The 19,537-nt window shown below is 39.0% G+C and overlaps 1 protein-coding gene across 1 annotated transcript in view; it reads right to left on the bottom strand.

Moving 5' to 3' along the window:
* FAM50A (family with sequence similarity 50 member A) overlaps window positions 1-19,537 on the bottom strand; it is a 575,383-nt gene that overhangs the window by 530,018 nt on the left and 25,828 nt on the right. Inside the window, exon 2 of the mRNA XM_044080267.1 lies at window positions 2,519-2,603. Within this exon, the coding sequence (XP_043936202.1) occupies window positions 2,519-2,603 (85 nt within the window). The remainder of the gene's footprint in view (window positions 1-2,518; window positions 2,604-19,537) is intronic.

Here is a 19,537-nt window from a genome sequence, read left to right on the forward strand (position 1 = left end):
GCGGACTATACCCAATAGTAAGGACTGCAGCAATGGAAGACGACGAACATCTGCCAGCCACAAACAACTCACTTTCATTCACAGTAAAAGTCCATCCTGACACATACCCCACCTTCCAACGGCACCACTTTAGTTCATACAGATTATGGCATTGCTGCTTAGCAAAGGTGATGCTCATGGCACCAGTAAACCATCTAGCCCAGTCTGTATTTGGTGTTCACCTTGAAAAGGTCATGATACTGGCCCAGAAGACACTCACTAAATTCCTTATGCAGGAATAGGAAAATCCTGCCCTCCCCCCCATCACCACCATCCAGCAGCGGAGACAAAAATGGCTACATAGTGGGTCACCTTCAGGAAAATATGATGGACCCAGGTACATAGGCATACATTTCTAAATCATATGCTGAGCAAAATACCAGTCCTCCGCAGTGCCACTTGTGTACACATGCCATGCATACTAGCACACAGGTCAAACATTTCATGTTCACACTGATGCACAACTCATATCAATATGCACAGACAATACACTGATCAATGGACAATGGCACTATCTAATTTCATTAGCATAACCTCTGTGTTAATGGTCCCCTCTTAGCACAGTACAATGCACTGATGCCATTTTGCATAACACTTAGTGCTGGCAATCCTGCATTACTTTGATACAAGCTCTCAATGTGAGTGTAATTATAGCTCATGTACAAAGTATGTCAATGCAAACCCACTACTGCAGTCTAAATGCGTATGACTGTCTGAATAATACAAATATTTCATTGGCCTGGGTTACACCATTTATGATGCTAATGGTAGTGCAAAGAGTTTTGATTATTTTCCTTTTCTGCCTTCATGGCTAGTAAAAAGTTTTTGCAAGACATCCCCCCATCTAAATAGCCAGGGTGGGGGAATATTTTTCTTTTGGAATCTCTGCCTTCAATATCAGTTTCTAAAGTAACCTACATTTTGGATACTGTGGAGGTGCAAGTGTAACGATCTGTCATTTTCTTTTTACCCTAACATTCCATCCCCCCATGACCATTTAGAAATTGGTTGAGAAGCACCATTTCTTAAATATGGTTAGTAGACGCAGTTTCTGTAATCCAGTCAAATCTATTAAAGACCACCAAGCACTCCCCCCTCATACATATGGTTGCATTGAATGTGAAGTGTTTAAATTCCCCCATCAAAAAACATTTGAATTGATCTTAAAATCAAAGCTGTATTATTGCAGGAAACTAAACAGCAGCCTTTGCAAATCTAAGCAGGCTACATAGGCGATGGGTACTTCTGCATGAACAGCATCTGCTAAATGATAAGCAGTGTTCCTGCTTGAACTGTGTTCACATTGGCAGAAACTGCAAGAGAGCCACACCAAAACTGGACACTAGCTATGTTAGACAGGTGCAGATGGCTGAAGGTGCGGTACCTTTTGGCAAATGCTTACAGTTCCAATCATAAAAATGTGGAAATGTTTAACTACCCATGTCTCAGCTTACATACATCCCTTAAAATAACCTCTAGTGTGCCAAAACTTGAATAGATTTGGGATCTATGGCTAGGCTTAAGAAGTCTCCTGTGGTCATTAGCCTGGTATATACCTATGAACCTCTTTGATTTAAAAAAAATGTACATCTACTTTTGCCTGCTTATAATAGTGCCTGGAACAATTTTTTTTTTTGCTCCCCAATTTTTTCACAAGGGGTGCACTTCCTAGGAAGCAGTGAAACCAGGACAATTAACATGATGTAGGTTACTTGCTGAAATACGGTGCAAGATTGATCAAACTCATGGTCACTGCAGGAAGACCATCTTCCTACCCTTATGGTACAATACACTTGGAAATGATATGTTCAGGGAGATGGAACTCCCCTAGGTAAGTATGGGGGCAAACACTTATTCTTCTCACTGTAAAAAGCTTTCAGATGACAGGCATATTTAGCCAAATACAGTCATTCCAACCTGCCCCAAACTGCATAAATGCAAAAGTTTCACAACCTAAATTGCACTGCATAAAACAGAGTAAATGGAACATAATGAGGCAGGTGGCAGAGTTACAAAGCAAGGATCAGTGCTTAGTTTTTTTATTCTTCATCTGTTAACATAGTAAACCCACTAAGTACAAGTACCTCTTTCAGGGATGACTTGCTCAGAACTGCACTAATGTTACCCTCATACATACAAAAATACAAAGAATATTCTATACCCAGCCACAGACCATGCCTTATTTTCTTCACAATTAGCTGCAATATTAGGATGTTACCATACTCAACATGCTGAGATTAATTTTATTGTTTCATCAGGTGCCACGTTTAATCGTTTCCCTGGGTTGCTGTTGCAATAAAGTACAGATGGTACATTGTAACAACTGGTGAAGAAACTACAAGGAAACTGCTTACATAAATAAACAATACAAATCTTCCAGTAACAGAGTTAGAACACTATACTGAAGTGCAAGATCCCCATTATAGTAAAAAAAACTAGCAAAGCATGTAAGTGTGCGGTACAATTTCTGTCTCCTTACCCACAGTGCTTGACTTCAGCTCTGCCTCCACTGCATCATAATGGGCTGAAAACTTCTTATCAATGTTCGCCTTTACTGAATTTTCCTGAATAAAATAAGCCACACATTAGAAACAGACAAAGTTCAACTCCCAGTATTAATTCAACCACCACACAGCAGGTAATATTTAAAATTGTATCTCAAAATAGAATGCCTACTGGTTTACCTTTCAACTTCTTAGTGCAAGAATTCTAGACAGAGACAAAATTAATGAGGGGTGGGCAGGCAAAGGAACATAATCAGGGATAGATTTTAAACATTACTCTCTTAATCTTAGGACATGAAGTTTGAAACTCATATTTATCAGTTAGTGACTTCAATCTTCAAAATAGAGTTGCCAGAAAACAATTTTATGAGCAACAGACCAAATACATGAAGTAGAAATCTCGGCATTCTATAAAAACGTGAACAGTAGACAAGTGTACTAGGATATAAATTTAAAATTGCAACATTCTGCACCTTGAATTATCACCCCCAACTTTACCTGAAGAGTGTGATGTGGGGCTATTGTCAAAGTGACTACACATTAAACCAGATGACTGATAATGCGTCTCAAAAGAATTTTTTTTCAGAAGCACATCAGTATTCCACTTTGGATATATTTTACATCATAAAAAATAGGAAAGGCTACATAAGGTTTGCTCTTACTTTTCCATTCCTCTGTACAAATCATAGCACTGGATTCTTTTCTGCTGACAGCTGAGACAGTGTTAGGTTGCACAAAAAGAAAAAGAAATAAATGCTATGTAGTCCATGAAGCCCAATGATTACGTTCAGATAGCTGGAAAAGGCCAAATCAGCTAAAAGCTTCTATAGTACACGACTCGCTCTTAACTGCCTCCTGCTTCAGTTGTTAAGACTATGTATCAATTTATTCTGCCAGTACAGACCAGCAAAGCACAGTGGCAGAATAAAAACAAAACAAAAAAAAAAGATTTGTTTCTGCCTGCCGTCTGTGAAAGTAATCTGTCCCTGACTTTTTGGAATAGAAAGTGTTGCACTGTCCTTTGAAAGCCAGCAAAACACTTGGCAATTTTTTTTCCTGTAACCAGCAGTACATGGAACAGATAAAGTTCCATGCACTATAAAGAATTATGACTAGATCTCCAATCATAACCAGTTATATTTTCTCGACATGGATGCCAAAATTCACACCTTGTGAGTGAATTGCTTGGCATCCATGAGTCAGACATACTGCTGGTTATGACTGGCGACCCACTCATAATCCTCCACGTTACAGCTTAAAATGTCCATAGCAAAAAAGTGTCCTAGAAATATATTACCACACACACTTATTTATTATATATATATATATATATATATATATATATATATATATATATATATATATATATACACATACACACACAAAATAAAAGGGGAAAACATTCCTTTATTTTCATGCAGTAAGCATTTTAACAATTGTCATTTTCTCCAACATAAACTGCTCAATTCATGACTTTCCTCAAATTTCTTTTTTTTTAAAACACATTTTATTACTTTTAGCAAGTATAATGCAAATAATAAAAAAACATGAAGATACAAAGACGCAACATTCTCAAGTGGAATCAAGTCTTACAATATCAAAAGTTAACAACAATCTTAACCTATATACATGAGCGACCAAAAAAAATAAAAAAATAAAAAAAGGACAAAGCATATTCGATACCAGCTACCTGACATAACACCTCCAACTGCTAAGGAATAATGGGTCAAGTCCTAAAATTACTATTCTGCCCTGGTATCTCAGTTAGCTTATTAACCATTAAAGAGATGTAGGCATTTTAAGGGGGAACCCCAAATTACAAGACCATGTAGGTAGACCCCAACACGACAGATCACTCTACAAATAAATCTATTCATAATCTAGGCGTTATGTGGAGATACCAGATAATTGTCTAAGAGGAGATTAGTCTTAGTCAGATAAAATAAGAAAAATTAAATCCCATACCTTCTTGTATAATGCTCGCTTATGGGGATCAGTAATTATTAATTTCTGGGAAGTAATATACTTGATAGCCACATTCTTCAAACCCTCCCATGTCATTTTCGTGCGATCAAGCCAATGCATAATAATATAAAATTTTATTAGAAGACAAAGAATGATTAAAACCTTAAGTTTCAAACTAGATAATTTAAGACTGGTAATATGAAGTAAGGCCATCTCCCATGACAAGGTAGATTTATGATATCCCATTTTATCTAATCTCACTTTTAGTGAACACCAGATACTATGAGAGTATCTACAAAACCATAAGATGTGGATAATATCAGCTTGTGGGAAGGAGCAACAAGAACAAGAGGAAGATACATTCGGGTTAAATTTATTCAACCGCGTCGGAGTTAAATATAAGTTGTTGGTAATCATAAATTGAGTGTACGTAAGTTTTTTAAAAGGTGAGTGCTTGCGGGTAAGATTAATTGATATAGTCTTCTGAAATAATGTTAAGTTGGTACCCTGATGATCCCAATATTCTGCAAATATCAATTTCCCTTGATTAAGCTGAGCAGAAAAAGCTTTATAAGCATTAGAAATCATATGTTTTTTTACTCAATAAGGTTTGTATTAATTCAGCTACACGATTATGTTCCGCTTCACTACTTGGATACCTATCAATGAAGGATAAGGTGAGCTCTCTTATTTGTCTCAAAATCGTGGTATAACTCTTGGGGAGTCCCCACCTATCCCTAAGGTCAATCAATGTAAGTTGTTTAAATTTGTGTAAATCCCATAAAGTTAAATTCCTAATGAGTGAGTAGGCAGATAAATTAATCATATTACCCCCCCAACAATAAGTTTGGATTAAGATGAATAACTTTCCTCAAATTTCATTCTTCATCCTCAACTAGTTTGTGTGTACTGTTCCCACAAATTCAGTCTTTTCTAAATATCTCACTTCCAAATAGTATATTTACCGTTTTTCTCTCTGTAGTGTGATATTGGAGGTGGTACATTTAATTAGAAGGGGGTGTGAGGATGCAGGGGGGGCTTGCCCCCTACAAAAACATAAAAAAAAGGTTTTTATTTTTTTTATTTAAATTTCGAAGTTTCAAAACTTTAATCTTAAATTTAGAAGTAAACCTGTATACAAGTGTGTGTATGTAGATATATATATATATATATATATATATACACACACACACACACCTTTATTTTTGGCAATCAACAGCAACACATTCTTGTATCTGGACAATTCAGATCCAATATCCCAACTCAAAAAAATCATTTCCTTAGTTATAACTATTGACTCCACTAACATTTCTGACAGAGTATACTACAGGAAATAAACTCACATTCTTTCGGATTACACCTCCAGCATTTGTTATCTGCCTGAGGAAAAATTCTATGAATTCTGCTTGAAGTATTAAAATATATATGTAAAGACTTCAGAGGAAAAACTCAAAAATTCAGGATTTTTACTGAATACTTGGAGACGTTCAGATGTCCTCCCATCGTTGCTTTGTACATTGCCTTTCAACTCTCTCTTCCCAATTCAACTCTCTCTTCCCAATCTTTTCTAGCCTCCTCGGAGTCTTAAGTTATCATGCAATATTTTATACAACCCACTAATGCCCCTTAAAAAAATAGTAAAATCTATGTTCTAGATCTAAAACTTTACCAGAGCCAGTCTTTCAATTAACAATCCCCTATCCCTTTCTCTTTGCCTATATATTCTTACCAGTCCATGCTAGGGAAGGTAGAAAAAACTTCTGCTTAGCTTCATCCCTCTCCACTACCTTTCCTTCTCTAGTTACTTGCTAGCAAAACCTTGGTTCCTTTGCTAATGTTCTCCAGTAAATTCCAGCCCTGTCTTACCTATTTTATATACCCTTACTTGCAGTCATCGCTACTGGTGAAATCTCCTTTCTGCACTACCGTGTTGGCTTAGTTCTTAGTAGTAGTTGTTATTCTCCTTAAAGGACCTACATCAAAAATAATTCTCTCCTTACTTCTTGACCTTCACGCACTCCTGAAACAAACAAATACTTTACATGATAGATGTAGTTACACTGTGAAATTGGAGGCAAAACTCTCACATAAGGACAAATCAAATGTCAAACAGCTTGCCAGCACACACACACTTTCTACACTAAACAACATGACATGACACATAAACCCACACATGCGCAGATACTAGTAACTTACTGAAAGATCAGAGCCTTCCAAACAGAAACCACTTAGACACATAACAATGCAAAAAAACAACCACAACACAACAGCTGACAAACCAGTGTCTCACCAAATAAGCCCATAAGACATAACACTACAAAACCTAATGTACTGGTCATAGGCGACTCCACTGTGAGACATATGGATGTTTCCCTCACCAGGCTGGATAAGGAGGAGGTTGCAGTTAACTGCATGTCAGGATCAGTCAAGTCACTCAGGTACTCAAGTCACTAAACCAAAAGTACCGGTATGACTCTGTCATAGTCTATGTGGGGGGGGTCAATGACTTCAGAAGTACCTCACTGGACTATATGAAGAGACAGACATGACTGAGCTCTCAGACTGTCACAGGCAGGTACAAGCCTAGCCTTAAGAAGCATTCTACCTTCTTCAAGGATGATGCCACAATACAAACACAAATGATTGACTTTAATAATTAACTTAGCTTCTGGTGTCAGTCCGAGGGGATCAAATATCTGTCACCCTGGGATGACATGGTCGACAGACCACACCTCTTTGCCAGAGGTGGTTTGCACCCATCTCCTCTAGGCTTTTGGATACTGGCAAAAGCATTAGCCACCCCTATTGTGCCTTTTTTATGTAGTGTCAAAATAATCAACCTCCCAACATAAAATCCTCTCTAGATAAATTCAAGGTAATGCTGCTTAATGCTATGAGTCTAAACAAGAAAATGCACTCCTTGGAAGCACTCCTCACGATGGAAGATGCTGATGTCTGTGCAGTGACCGAGACATGGTTCAAAGGCATGGCAAGCACCCCGGCTGTGCACAGCTACAAAGCCTTCCATACATTCAGACCACAAATTGAGCTTGAAAGAACCAAAGGATCTTCATTAAGGATAAGTACACCTCCAGACTGTTCAAAAAGTCTTGAACTACTCCATGTCCAATTAACTATAGGCAAAGCCCCCTACCACATCATAGCTAGCTACAGGCCTCCATCAAGAAACCGGAAAAGCATATCTGGGCTTAGTGGAGTCACTTGCCATACAGCCCAACACCTTATTCATGGGTGATTTTAATTATACTACCATCAACTGGGAAACATACATACATGATGGTTCAGAGATTCTTGGACTTTGCCAAAGCAAATATTCTGGAACAGGTAATCAGCACACCCACAAGAGGCTCAAATGTCCAGGACATGGTACTCACCAACATGGGAGAGCACTGCACACCCCCATGTGATGTCCTCCCTGGTAAGACAGGACCATAAATCAGTCTCGTTCAAAATAATTATAAGACCAGATACCCCATCAAGCTCAAAAATGCTTAAGAATTTTTAAAGACAAATTGCCTCCTACTAAGTGATGGTACAAGTAGTTTCAAAGCTCCCTCGAATGTTGATAACACGGACTCCTATGCAGAGGTGTATACCAATGCCCTGTATAACCACTTAAAGCAGTTGTATAAAATCAACTGCACCTGACCGGATTAAACCCAAGTCTTGTTTTTTTGGCAAGCCACCCTGGTGGATCCCTAGTAAACAAACTATACAACAGAAAGAAACTAATGTGCAGGAACAAGAGGGAACTGGCCCAGCAAAGGAAGAAGTCCCCCTCTAACAAACAAATTAGAGATCTTGTTAAATCTTCCACAGCTAATTACAAAGGAAAAATATCCTCCCTAGGTAAGAATAATCACAAGGCATTCTTTAACCATGTCCGGGGTCTAAAAGGGAATACCCAGCTATGCACTGAACTGGTTGTGGATAGCACTTCCCATACTCAACTGGAGGTAACAGCCAACCTGCTAGCTGACAGATTTTGAGAAAACTTCACCCCATGTCCCCACCAGTCATCTCCCAAAGTATACTTGCCACCACTGCTCAGCCTATTATCTCAAGACAGCAGGTCATATCGGCACTCCCAAGGCCAAAACACAGCATCAATGGACCAGACAACATTCCAGGTTGCCTTTTAAACTAAAACATGACCTAGCAGACCCACCTGGATCCCTGTTTAATCACAGCCTGCAAACTGGGTGCATTCCAGCAGAATTGAAGACAGCAATAGTAACCCCACTGCACAAAGGGGACCATCAAACTTCCCTGGGAATTATAGGCCCATAAACTTAACTAGCCTCATCTGCAAGGACATGGAAAAAATCACTATGGACAGTATCCTATATGCATGGGTAAAAGAATGCTTTAAAAATGTATAAGATACACCCTACACTGACAGACTACATTTCAACCATGAAATACTATCAAATCACTTTGCAGTTAAGCCATGATAAAGGACAAATTATTATTCCAGGGATAAAAATTCAAATGGGTATATTCCAGGATGAGTCACAGCTGCTCTTCTGACTTGACCTTAACCCATTAAACTGTCTACTTAACACATTACGTCACGGCTACAATTTGGCGCCCAGAAAACAACAAATTGTAAAGACTTCTTATATTCTTTTTGTAGATGACTTAAAACTGTACAATTCATCAGATGATGAACTGAAAGCATAACTGCAAGTGGTCAAAACTTTTTTTCAGATGATATAAGAATGTCATTTGGTCTTGATAAATGTGCAAAAGCAACCTTTAAAGCAGGGAAGTTGCAGCACCAAAAAAAACATCAGTTTGGGACAAGAATGTGACATAAAAACTCGAGCAAGAGGGAGTGCATAAATATTTGGGAATTGAAGGATCAATAATAAAACATGAACAAATGTGAATAAAACTTAATAAGGAATATTTTAGAAGACTAAAATTAATACGGAAACAGCACTGACATCTAGGAACAAACACAAAACTATACACCAATTTACTCCTCCTGTCCTAACTGATAGTTTTGGAGTGAGTGACTGTCCCCAAAAGGTGTTGGATAGGTTAGTCAGGAAAGCAAGAAGGTTGCTTCATGCTCAAAGGATTTACAAAACTTAGTGCATACAAAGACTATATATATTCCCAGTTCTGAAGGAGGTATGGACCTCCTTGACTGTCCCCAAAAGGTGTTGGATAGGTTAGTCAGGAAAACAAGAAAGTTGCTTCATGCTCAAATGATTTACAAAACTTAGTGCATACCAAGACTATATATATTCCCAATTCTGAAGGAGGTATGGACCTCCTTGAAATTGATTACATGCATAAATCTGCAATCGTGAACTGCATACATATATGTTGACCTCACAAGACCCAAATGTGGTGAAAGTTTTGAAACATGAAGAGAATAAGTCTAAGATGACTTCCCTGCTTAGTTTAGCAAAAGCACATCTTCATCAAGCAGGAATGGAAGTCAAACCAGAAGTAGATAAAAATCAGGTAGCAACTGAATATGCCAAAAGAAAACATAAGGTGAAGGATCAGATGAGAAGGCAAGAAATGTGGAAAATGCATAAATATAGTTGCAAGTATAAAAAAACTCTTGGAAGAACCTCATGTTGATCAGGATCCAATGCAGGAATGGTTAAGGACAGCAAATTAAACCAACAGACGAAAGGTTAATATTTGTAAAACAGAATTGAAAACAGTTGCACATCTTGTTGCTGGCTGTGATATACTAATGGCAGAAGGGCTTTAAGAGACCAATAGTTACACAATGCTCCCTTTTGCATGCATCTCACCAGACACCTGCAACAAATGGAGAGACAACAGAGGTTCCGCTCCAAGAAATTACAGGGTACACAAAACAAGCCTTGAGCGAAAGATTGAAAGCTCCGTCACTGTAATCCATCTCCTACAGCTTGCTAAGGGGTGACCTGTGCCTGCGTTACAGAGCAGTTTCTGATCTGGCCCTAATGGAAATGGTACACATTCGTAAATCAAACTGCACTAGAGTCACTTGCTCCAGGATCTTAACCTTAGCCTCTGATACAAACAGGTCATGCTGAAGAGAGAGATACATCTCCCAGAGACTGCCACATCTCTGGAACAAGCTTCCAGTTCATGTGAAACAGAGCCCCTCCCTGACCCTCTTCAAAAGCAGCCTATATCAATGGATGGGTGACCGCAAATTGATTCCTGAAGTGGCACCAATGTTGGTATTAATTACCACAGATGCCCACCTCTGAGAACTTCACTCATCTAACCACCAACAATTGGGGCAACTCTGGATAAATATGTCTAGGTTTGTAAGGGCTCTAGGGCTGTTAGCCTAGCAACCTTCTATGAACTAGTTATAGTTCTGTTAGCTGCCTTAGTCAGTTTTATGCCCGACATTTGAGCAGGTGATGACTGCTACATCCCTCCACTTTCAGTACAAACCATAATTCAAGGCCAATACTGAAGAGCCTCTGTACTGGGAGTGAAAGGTCCTGTTTCAAGCTAACCAGCATGGATCCTTATGTGCTGTCCGGCTTCAAAGAAGTAGAGTTCTTGACCTCTGATACTGCTTGGAGAGCTTTTTCCTGGGATATTTTAATTCTATTATCTGATCAGGGAATGTGGGGGAGGGCAGGTGAAGTAAGAGATAAAACGTTATCTGCTAGCATATTGGCTATGTCCTCAAAATTACATCGATTTACTCTTAGCTCTGCACAATTTTGAGCATTTCTGAGGCTACAGTTAAAGAAGGCTTTGTTATCTTTTGGTTGAACAGCATTTTACCCAATATTTAGCTCTGGTTGAGCTGATCAGGAATCAGAGTTCTCGGTTAAGCATGGTAAGAATGTTTTTGAAATCTGGAGGGTTACATTTATGTTTTACATTGAAACAAGTTCCCTCTTTTTATTGCCGATTATGTTTATATTTGGATGTTCATTTTTAATTTGGCATATTTATTTTGTAGAGGGACAGGATGATTCTATGTGGCTATTTACATTTGTACAGAATTTGGAGATGAGGGATTTCGCCTTCATAGAGGGGTCATCATCATGGAAGGGAATACTGAATTTAGCCATGTTTTCACATAGCTTTAGTAGACTAGTTCTAGCATAATCTCTGAATACAGAGTTAATAAGGATGCTACTGGCTTCAGACTTATGGTGACTATGACTGATTTAACTAGGGAGGATGTTACAACACAATTGCCCCACAGTGGTGAGAACCAAGTGCAGGATTTTCTCCCTTCCTAGTAGAGGTGCGGACTACCTGACTCAGAGAGTTTGTATTTATGAAATTCAGAAACCTCTGGGCATACATTTGGTGTTGTATAAGTTTTACAGTTGGTGTAGAGGTACTTGAAGTCCCCTAGGAGGCTAATATTTGTTTGCATGCTTAAGGCTTTCAGATAAGTCATGCAGGAAGTATGGGACAAAGGTGAAATAAGGAAGGGTCCTACAGTTAAGCCATGATATACTATGGGGTTGTGTTAATAGTAAGTTGGAAATGTAGGAGTTCCAAGTAGCTATTCTCACCATCAAGTCTAAAGGTGAAACTGTTTTACAAATATACAGACCCCACCAACGTTAGTGCTGTCATCTACTGTGCTGGGTCTGAATGCGTGGTAGGTGTTGAAACCTTGCTCCAACGGAGTGCTTTCAATGTTCATGAACCAGGTCTCTGTGACAGCACATCTACTGATGCATTCTAGGGTCAAGTGTGCCTATAAAGTGAATTTTTTTCTTAAGGCTCATAGCATTGAGCAGCAAAACATTCACATTATTTGACTTTTGTTTTATTACCCTGGAAGCTTTGAAGACTGATTTTGCCTAATAAAAGCTCTTATTGGAGTAGATACGGTTTTGCCAGTTTAAGCAAAGCAGTTTGGACTGTTTACCATCTCCTCCCAGGCAAATATATATGGTGCCTCTTTTCAATGACAAAAAGCCAATTGTTAAAGTCGAAATTTTTTTATTCATATTGTGGCATCATTCTAGATGAAGGTAAAATGTTGCTCAGGGCGAAGTTTATACCTGCCTTGGACACAACCTGAGAGCTCAAACATGTCTCTTTTCATGCAGTCCAGGGAGGTACTTCATAGGGTCATCTACTTCCACATGTACTATGACCGTGTCACATGTGTACTTGTGGTGTAAGGACATTATTTACGTGGCAAAGACTAACCCCTAATAGTCAATTGACTGTAACCATCTCCTTGCTCAGTCCGGTGAGTGGTGCATCAATACCTCTCATAATGGAGTCCCCTATGTCTAGGACGTTGAGTTGTTTGGAGGTTTGCCTTATGGACTTTCAAGTTGAGCCACCATGACCTATAGGTACATGTTTCATGGCAGGTTCATAGGTAAGCATTATACTAACTGCTACTGTAGACCATTTAAAGCCTCGCCAATTTCACTGGGTGAGAATCAAAGGCATTACCTCTTGTTTGTGAGGTAAACACTTTAGCCATTATGCCAACCCCAATCCTCATGTTGCTTGAGCTGAGCCTTTTTGAGATTTCTGAGGATACTTGTTGCTACAATTGCATTTGAAAGGCCTTTGAGGTTTAGGTAGATTAGTTTTAACAGCCTCTGCACAGGTAGGTCTGTGTTTGATCTGTAATATGCACGGTATGTAATGTATGACAGTCTGTGTTACTGACAACTGTTTGGTATTTGCATAGTCTGTACACAACAGCCTCACCTCCAATGACTTTGTAGAACTGCATCTTTCATACACTACCTCAGTGCTTAAGGATTAGGTGGTTGTTAATAAACATGAGATGACTGCTACATTGCCTCAGATGCCCATATCCATCAAGGTGGCTGGAGCAATAATGGGGAAGTACAAATTCACGTTTCCAGCTGCTTACTGTGTGAGCTGCATGAGAGTGTTACATGAGGGGTTCACTAGAGATTTGCTTAGATGCTGAGTAAACTATCACAGTTCAAACTTGTGGAACAATACTCCTCTGCTCACAAACTAAGGGATCATCACACAACTAAGCTTTCAAGAAAGTTCAAACACTTTTTTTTAATATGAAATATTGCAGGTTGAAGTACCTGCAGATATACAAGGCACAGCTAACCACCACTGCACAATACCAAATGTTGCACAAAAGCAATGACTTTATGTAAAGAAAACTTAAAAAAAAAAATCAAAACAGCCTCTTGGTCAAATCAAAAAATAGCACTTTATTGGGTTCTTTAAGCAATTGCAGGCACAGAAATGAATCTGTTCCCTTTATTACAACTAGAGTGCTCCAATGGCTTAGTGGTAAATTGTGGTTGCTATGGTGTTCAGGGTGCTGGGTTCAAGGCCTGCAAGGGCTGTTTATTCAGGGACACAGGAAAATAACTTTCTTGGGTGGCGTAAGCCAGGGAACCTTATTGGCTAGGCTTACTTAGGCCCTTGGACCAATAACCAAGTACCTACCTATGAGCCTTTTTAACCTAGATTAAAAAAAAAACAGCTAATTAAGTGCAGACAAAAGGCAAAATAAACAAAAGTATGGATTACTTCTCCTCCAGTTAATAACACACCTGACCTGTGGATAAAACTAAAGGGACCAGAAGCATTTTCAATGCTTATACCTTACTATCCATAAAATCAACATAATCCAGTTTCTCAATTTTTGTATCATCTTTTGCTTAGTCTTTTCCCACATACCCTTAGCTGCCATCATTATTATTTTTTTTTTATTTAAGTTTGATGACCTGGGAAGTCCACTGGGCCATAAAGAGCCCCTTTTCAGTGGAGGCCCGGGGAAAAAAGCTCCAAGATATTGCAAGTTACAAAGAATAACAAAGGATTCATACAGAACCATTAAGCATTTACAGAAAAATAATACATTATGTTATAAGCATTAAGGTTACTAGACTGTTGCAAGTTAGGTAAGTTCAGCATTTATAGAGGACATTATGTAATAAGCTCTTAGTAAGTTAACATTTTAAATAGTAGCTACTATCCATTTGCAGGTTAGATGAACCATTTTGCGTGGAAGAAGTACCAGTTGTTGTTGAAAGTATAGTAAATTAGTAGCAGAAAGAAATTCAGTCCCAGGTAGGGGAGAGACTGTTTTAGGTTGAGATGAGGCAGTAGTAGTAATTGGAGAGGATTTCAGTGCAGGGTAGAAGAGAGTGGGTTGAGAGGGGTTTATGTTGGAGCGGGACATGGGCATTCCCATTTAGCTGTTAGATGAGAGAATAGCTCAGATTTGAAATTTGCATGGTTTGGAAGGTTGCGTATGTGGGGGGGGGGGGGGGGTCCGCTGTTTAGCCCAGGAGTAGGACATTAGTAGATGGCCAGGAGGTTGTGCTGGTTTGTGGACCTGAAGGAGATTTTGGTTTGTGGATCCGAGTGGGCGGTTGGGTATGTAGGATTTTAAGGATGAAGAGAGAGATGTAGTGTGGAGAGTTTGGATATGAGTAGGGTGTGGGAGATGGTGACAAAGGCCTTTGACAGATCTAGGAATAGTGTAGATACAAATTTGCCTGTGTCGCGCCCATGGTTGATGGTTTCCAGAAAGGAAAGAAGGGCAGTCATGGTGCTATGGACAGGACGGAAGCTGTGTGGGGTAGGGGATAGGAGGTTGTTTTGGGTTAATTGTGTCATGAATTGAGCTTGGATGGTTTTCTCTAGAATTTTAGAAAGAGGGGAAAGGATGATTATAGGCCTGAAGTTGGTGGTGCCAGTATTTCTGGCACTTTTGTGGAGGGTGAAGATGTAAGCAAGGCACCAGATAGAGGGGACATATGATTCTTGAATGGATCTGTTTATGAGAATCAAGATCGGATAGGCAATGATGTCTGCTGATTGTTTGAGGAAGGTAGGTAGGAGATTGTTAGGTGCATTGCGACAGGGTTTGAGTTTGAGAAGTCTTTTTATAGTGCTTGTGGGAATGGGAATAAGGGTGTGGAGGGGCGGTAGGTGATTTGGGTGGGGGTGGGATGGAGAAGGATAGTCTGGCTGTGCAGTCCATGAAGAATGAGTTTAACTGGGTGGCTGTGACAAGGTCGTAGAGGGCGGGATTAGGGCAGGGGTTTTCTTTACTATCATAATTGAATAAAGGTACTCAAAGATTATCACTTAAGACATAGCCAATCATACAGTTATATAAAAAGAAAGCAAGGCATGTTAACATGTTCACAATTACATACATACACATCACATACATTCTTTTATGTGATCATACCTATCAAACATTACATAAATTCCTCAATTCCCATCTTCCCTTAAACCTCACTCCTTCTCCAAAACACTAATCTGCATGTATTTTCTAAAGATCCCACTTCCCGTTCTTTTATCTCCATTACACTATTCACTACTTCAAAATACAGTTTAGATGTTAGTTCCCCTTTTCTAGTAATTGCTCTTTCTTGGCATCCACTAGAATTAAACTTGGGCCTTACTATGTCTACGCAATTCAGATCCTCTGTCTGAGCTCAAAAACAAAATCACTTCCTTAGTTACACCAATTCACTCACCCAATATTTCAGACAGAGTACTCTGCAGGCAATTTTTAAAAGTCTGCCAACTCATTACGCACCTAAAACATATGCTCCCAGTTACTGTTTTCTTCCCTGTCACACCTACAACATTTACCATTTACCCGAGGAAAAATTCTTTGGAGTCTGCTGGGGATAACAAATAATATGCAAAACACTTCAAAGAAAAATCCTACATATTCTAGACTCCACTGCATACTTGAGAGTCATACACGTCCTTCCATTGTTTCCTTGTGAATTTCATATCCAAATCTCTATTCTCAATATTTTCTATCCTCCTCCAATTGATTCTTATAGTTATCGTGCAATATTTTGTATGCCCTACTAATTATCCCCCTTTTTATCCTTAACAGCAGATTCTGTTATAGCTTCAACTAAAAACTCTACCAGAACAGGTGTTTCACTTAGGATTCCCCTACCCTCTCCTGTGTGCCTATATTCCAATACCAGTCCCTGATAGGGAATGCTCCCAGTACCTTGGTTCCTTTGCCAGTTTTCTCCAGTAAATTCCAATCCTCTCCTGCTCATTCTCTGTACCCAAATTGCAGCCATCATTGTCAACAGAACATCCTTTCTCCATTCTCATGGCTCAGTTCTTAGATTTATAAAGCAGCAGATAGTATTCCAATATTCTTGAAAACTATCATTCTCCTTAAGGCTCTGCATTCCAAATCCCACTGTTTCATCATTTCTTGACTCCCCCTCCCCAATCACTTCTTTCCACTTTGAATTATAGATTTCTGCTTGTGTTACATATATGAGCCTGTGCAGCTCTAAAACATCCCTTCATACCAGGTAATCATAAACCACCTTGTTTCTACTGGAAAGATAAACTCATCCCACTTGATTACTCCCCTCTCTCTCCCAGATAAAATCCTTCAACTCTATTATTTACTGCCCACAACTTCTCCTTGGGCTGATAAAAATACACTTGACCTGCACATAAAACTAAAAGGGACTAAAAACATTTTCAATACTTAATCTTACTACTCATAGCCATAAACAAGAGACTCCAGTTTCTCAGTTTATGCATAATATTGTTTTAGTCTCTTCTCACATAGCCTTAGCTGCCATAAAGGAATCCTTTTTAACTCACACTCCTAAATACCTCATTTTATTGTATCCCATAAATATGAGTACTGCTGAACCAATGCATGTGTAGGTACATTGTTTTGACTCCATTGATGTTATACCCTGAAAAAACTTGAAGCTGTCTCAGAATGTTCCACAACACAGAGATGTCCTTTTCTATTTTTATCAGGTATAAAATACCATCTGCAAATAAATCCAACTTTCTTGGTTACCATACATTACAATCATTGAATTTTTGAGTCCCTTATTTTCATTGCAAATGGCTCTAAATCTAAATAAAAAAAAAAGGGAAAGAGGACACCCCTGCCTGTCTCCCCTGTTCAGACGCAGACAGGTACCCTCCCACTTTAATATTTGCCTCCAATTCCTCACACTTCCTCCCAACCTTATTATTGCATCAAGGAATGCAAAGTTCAAATGACTGCCCTCTCCAGGTTTGATCATTGCCAAGATGGATTCTTCTAAGCTGGCAGCTTGAGTTATTACTCCAATTAAACTTCACTTGGCTGCCATCTTCAATCTTCACCACAGTCAAGATAGGTTCTCATTACCTGCTTTAAAAGGTCTCCAAAGCCTTCTTTAAACAGTTTGCCTTGAGATCTCTGTTGAAAGAACCAGCAGCTAATGATGGTGACCTTGGTCTTGAGAAGTGTCACCTTCTGTGCAAATTTCCTCAGGGGAGGAGCACAGTATAAACCAGTCTGGTTAAACAGTGAAGGGGGGGGGGTCACTGGTGATGAAATGACAAAGAAAATCCATGCACCTGGCACTGGTCTCAAATGCAAAGAGATTACAGTAGATTTCTTTCCGTTTCCGTGGAGATGTTCTTTTCATCACCAAAGATATGAGGGAACACTTACGGAATGCAGTTGGTGTTTGCTCAGCTTATCTATCAAAGTAGTGGAGACTCCAGGGATATGCTCTACAACCAGAATAGTGATTAATGAGCATGGCACACTCCAAAACTCTTTTAGAGAGTCCTCGGCATAAGGATAGGACTGAGCTACTCCTTGCTGGCTTACCAAGTACAAGTGTACGTTATTAACTCTAAATTAAGTGACTCTAAAAGCAATTATTTTTGTCAACAGCCCTCACTCGATACTTCTCACTCCAAAATGGCCCATTAGAATAACAATGCAACTTTATTGTCATGAAATACAACAAAAGTTAAAAATCGATATTAATTTCTGAGGTTAGAAAGTTTCATGTTTCCTTGTCACAGAGGGCAGAAATGGAAGAAGGGGAAAATGTTACTATCCAAACTAAAATATGGTATCCCCTTACAAAAAAATTAACCTCACTCCAAACAGATTACATCACACTCCCTTCCTCAAAAGCACAATGTGTAAAAATCCTCAGTAAAGCATGGCTGTCCATCTGCCCATTAAAAAGGAGGCTGCCTATTACTAGGTTTCTTACTTTTTAAACTACTGAAAATGGAATCTAACAAGTAAACTAACACTACTTTACTGCAGTTTTTGATTGTACTGTAAATAAAGTACTGTGAAAAATTAATCTTTAGAAATACAAAAACTCCACTCAAGCATACACTTATTCTATGCACAAAAACTTTAATCAACTCCGTAAGTAAATTCTTCATATCGGTCTCAATATATGTCTAAATGCTATTGCATCAACGAGGCACACCCTTTCTCCTCAGCTCTCTACATAACTGGTTAATTCTCTGGTTTACAGCTCTCACTTCCCACTTTGCCCCCACACCCTTTTATTTTAAATAACCAGTCCACATCTTACAGTACTTATAAATGTGACTAGTAGATAATATTTTATGCTACTAGTTGCCTTGTTAAGTAAAGGAATTTCCCTGAGACTGTGACTTCTGTAGTGGAAGGGCTTTTGTACCTGATTCTCAGAATTAGGCTTTCTGAAGCTTTGCACTTCTGGCAGTCACACCTTTGACAGATTTGTCAAAAAGGAAGGCCCATATGAAGAAGGATAACAAAAACTGAAAAGTACAGTTGTGTAACACCATAACAATAAATGTCTTACTGATCAATGCTACAGTATTATTAATTGATGGGATACCCTGCCAAGGACAGCCATATGCTCGGCCAGCATATCAAAGCCAGTGTGCCCTCTCCTTACACCATCTGAATTAAGGCCTCAGTCCAACAGAGGTAGAGGTACATATGAAGAATGGCATACATACAAACACAAAATACTTCAGGACTTTCCTGCCATATGCAAGCAGCAGAAGCAAAAGTAAATAAAAATATATACATATGTGCAAGTCAAAAAAAAAAAAAAAACACACCCTGGCCAAACAAAAAAGGGGAAAGGAGGGATGTAATACTGCAACAATGACCAGACTGACATCTATTGTTAGGGCAAGTTCTCACACAACTGTACTCTCTCCTTCCCTGATCACTGTTGCAGTATTATTAAACTGAGGAGAGATTATGAAAGTTGTCT

The sequence above is a fragment of the Protopterus annectens genome, chromosome 8.part0 (genome assembly GCF_019279795.1).
Source record: "Protopterus annectens isolate FY-2018-M chromosome 8.part0, PAN1.0, whole genome shotgun sequence".
NCBI classification, from domain to species: domain Eukaryota; kingdom Metazoa; phylum Chordata; order Ceratodontiformes; family Protopteridae; genus Protopterus; species Protopterus annectens.